This window comes from Nematolebias whitei, chromosome 6 (assembly GCF_014905685.2).
Source record: "Nematolebias whitei isolate Nwh7 chromosome 6, NemWhi1, whole genome shotgun sequence".
NCBI lineage: Eukaryota > Metazoa > Chordata > Actinopteri > Cyprinodontiformes > Rivulidae > Nematolebias > Nematolebias whitei.
In genome coordinates, this window is record NC_056503.1 from 3,452,235 (window position 1) to 3,454,471 (window position 2,237).

At 41.1% G+C, this 2,237-nt stretch overlaps 1 protein-coding gene across 1 annotated transcript in view; it reads left to right on the top strand.

The window, feature by feature from the left end:
- The window catches only part of LOC119411481 (tubulin-specific chaperone cofactor E-like protein), a 38,163-nt gene that overhangs the window by 4,530 nt on the left and 31,396 nt on the right, over positions 1 to 2,237 (top strand). The window contains exon 4 of the mRNA XM_037678431.1: positions 748 to 1,004. Coding sequence (XP_037534359.1) covers positions 748 to 1,004 — 257 coding nt within the window. The remainder of the gene's footprint in view (positions 1 to 747; positions 1,005 to 2,237) is intronic.

Sequence of the window (2,237 nt, forward strand, 5' to 3'; positions counted from 1 at the left end):
TGTCATCCTCCTGCACGTGGGTTCAAACACTCCTGACGGCCGAACATGACAGGTCCCTATGGATATGTCCTTCACCAAGTACGAGAAGGATGTGATTGCTTTTGGCTCTCTTTTGGCCAAAAAACTGGTTTTGTGCAAATGGAAGGACCCACAACCCCCAGCATATGTACATTGGTTGAGAGAGGTGATGTATTGTATTCATCTAGAAAAAAATAAGATACTGTATGTTCAAAATGAAAAAAATAACAAAAAGACTTTGATTTTAAACGAATGGAAAAAAATCTATACAATTCTTCGTGAGATATTTTGCTAACAGTTGGACAGTGTTGACTGAAATAGGTTATGCAGTTTTAAACATAGTATGTGTTGGTAATAACTCTCACCTATTACTATACCAAATTTTTACTCAGTCTGTACAGTTTGTTACTTGTTTTGTTTTTATGACGTGTGCTGCTGCCTGTTCTTGGCTAGGTCACCCTTGTGAAAGAGGTCTTGATCTCAATGGGTTTTTATCTGGTTAAATAAAGCTTTAATAAATAAATAAAAAAACAGCTGAATTATAGTTGTTTTGTTTCTTAATTTTAGTAGGCTGGGGCACCCATGTTGAAGAGGATTTGCTCTAAAAGTTAATCTGTTGGTCATCTCCCTTACGCTTTCTACTGCTGGTGATAAAAACATCCCTACATCATGATCAGCTGGAGCAATGTTCTTTCCTCTCAGCTCTGCTCTCCCTGGGTTTTCCTACAGACTGGAGGAGTTGTTCCTGTGCCTTAACGATTACAGCAGTGTGAATGCCTCCAGCGTGGCCTGCCCCTCTGTGCGTTTGCTTCACATCACTGACAACAGCCTCCAGGACTGGGCCGAAGTCCGCAAGTTTGGTTCCATGTTTCCCTGCCTGGACTCTTTGGTTATGGCCAACAACAACTTGGCATCCATTCAGGACAACAAGGACATTCTACAACGACTGTTCCCCAACCTGCGCAGCATCAACCTACACAACTCAGGTAGGGGGACAGTGTGTGAGTGTGTGTATGGGTTGGTTTCAATACGTTAATCAAAGTTACTGTCCCATAACCCTTTATCTTTCTGAAAAATATCTAGATTATGCTCCATTTCCAGGATCAAGTTGTGGAGTTTGTTTTTTTGGGGACTGCCTAGTAAGGCAGCCACCTATTATCCACCTGAAAAGGGTCTTACTCTTCCGTCAACTTTAATTTAACCTCAATGTGTACCCCACAAATCTTAAATCAAAATGACCGGCTTGGCACGTTGATGTGTGCTGTTACTTTTATTGACCTTTCCTGTTACCGTGTCAATGTAATTTGCTAATAAAGACGCCATTTTTCCCATTCAAAATACCTGTCTGAACTATTTACAGTCTCTAATTGCCATAGTGAGGTCACACGACCTAGAGTGAAAAGGTCTTTGAACAAAACACTAGCTGTGTCCCAATCCAACAGCCGCATCCTTCGAAGGCCACATTTGAAGGCCCCTTACATCACAGCGACGCGCCGAGGCCTGTCCCAATTTGAAGACTCCTTCAATGCGGCCCACAAATGTGGCCTTCTTTCCCCCCGATTTGAAGGACAGGTCCCGTGTATCCTTCGCAGCCCACCCTATCCCAAGATGCATTGCGAGCATACGTAAAATTCTGGATGTAATGGCGGACGAAGCAGCGACTGAGTACACTTTTAAATGTAAGTATGTTAAAATCTGGGATTAAAAAATTAAAAGCCTAAAGCGGTTATGATTTAAAGCGAATGATAGGCTTTTGTCATTTGCGTAGACATTTTTTTGTATTATTTTTTGTCAGAGATCTGCTCGTACAGCGGGTCCCGTAGTACTGTTGCCGCTAAGCTTTTTTTTAAAAATTTTTATAAGGAAGCAAGGAGCAGACTGAAGATTTTATTAAGCTTCAGAATGAAAACAGCCACTGTTTCACGAGTGCAAAACACTGCAGCTGTGGTGTGGAGGTACAAGAATGAATCCATTTATTCATCTTATGCTTCTGAGTACAGTTTCATTAACCCTCATACTGTAAATAACCTGTGATCTCTTGTGTTGTGCTGTGAAAACTGTAGTTTTTCTGTGTGTGTTTAAGACATTATTTTCTATGTTTCCCTTCTTCATTCATTTTATGTTGATGTTAGTAGGATACTTTTGGAGAAGATGGGCCTGCAGGAGAAGGTCATACCTCCTTAGCAGGCAAAAAAGAAATGGGACAACCTAAAAAATAA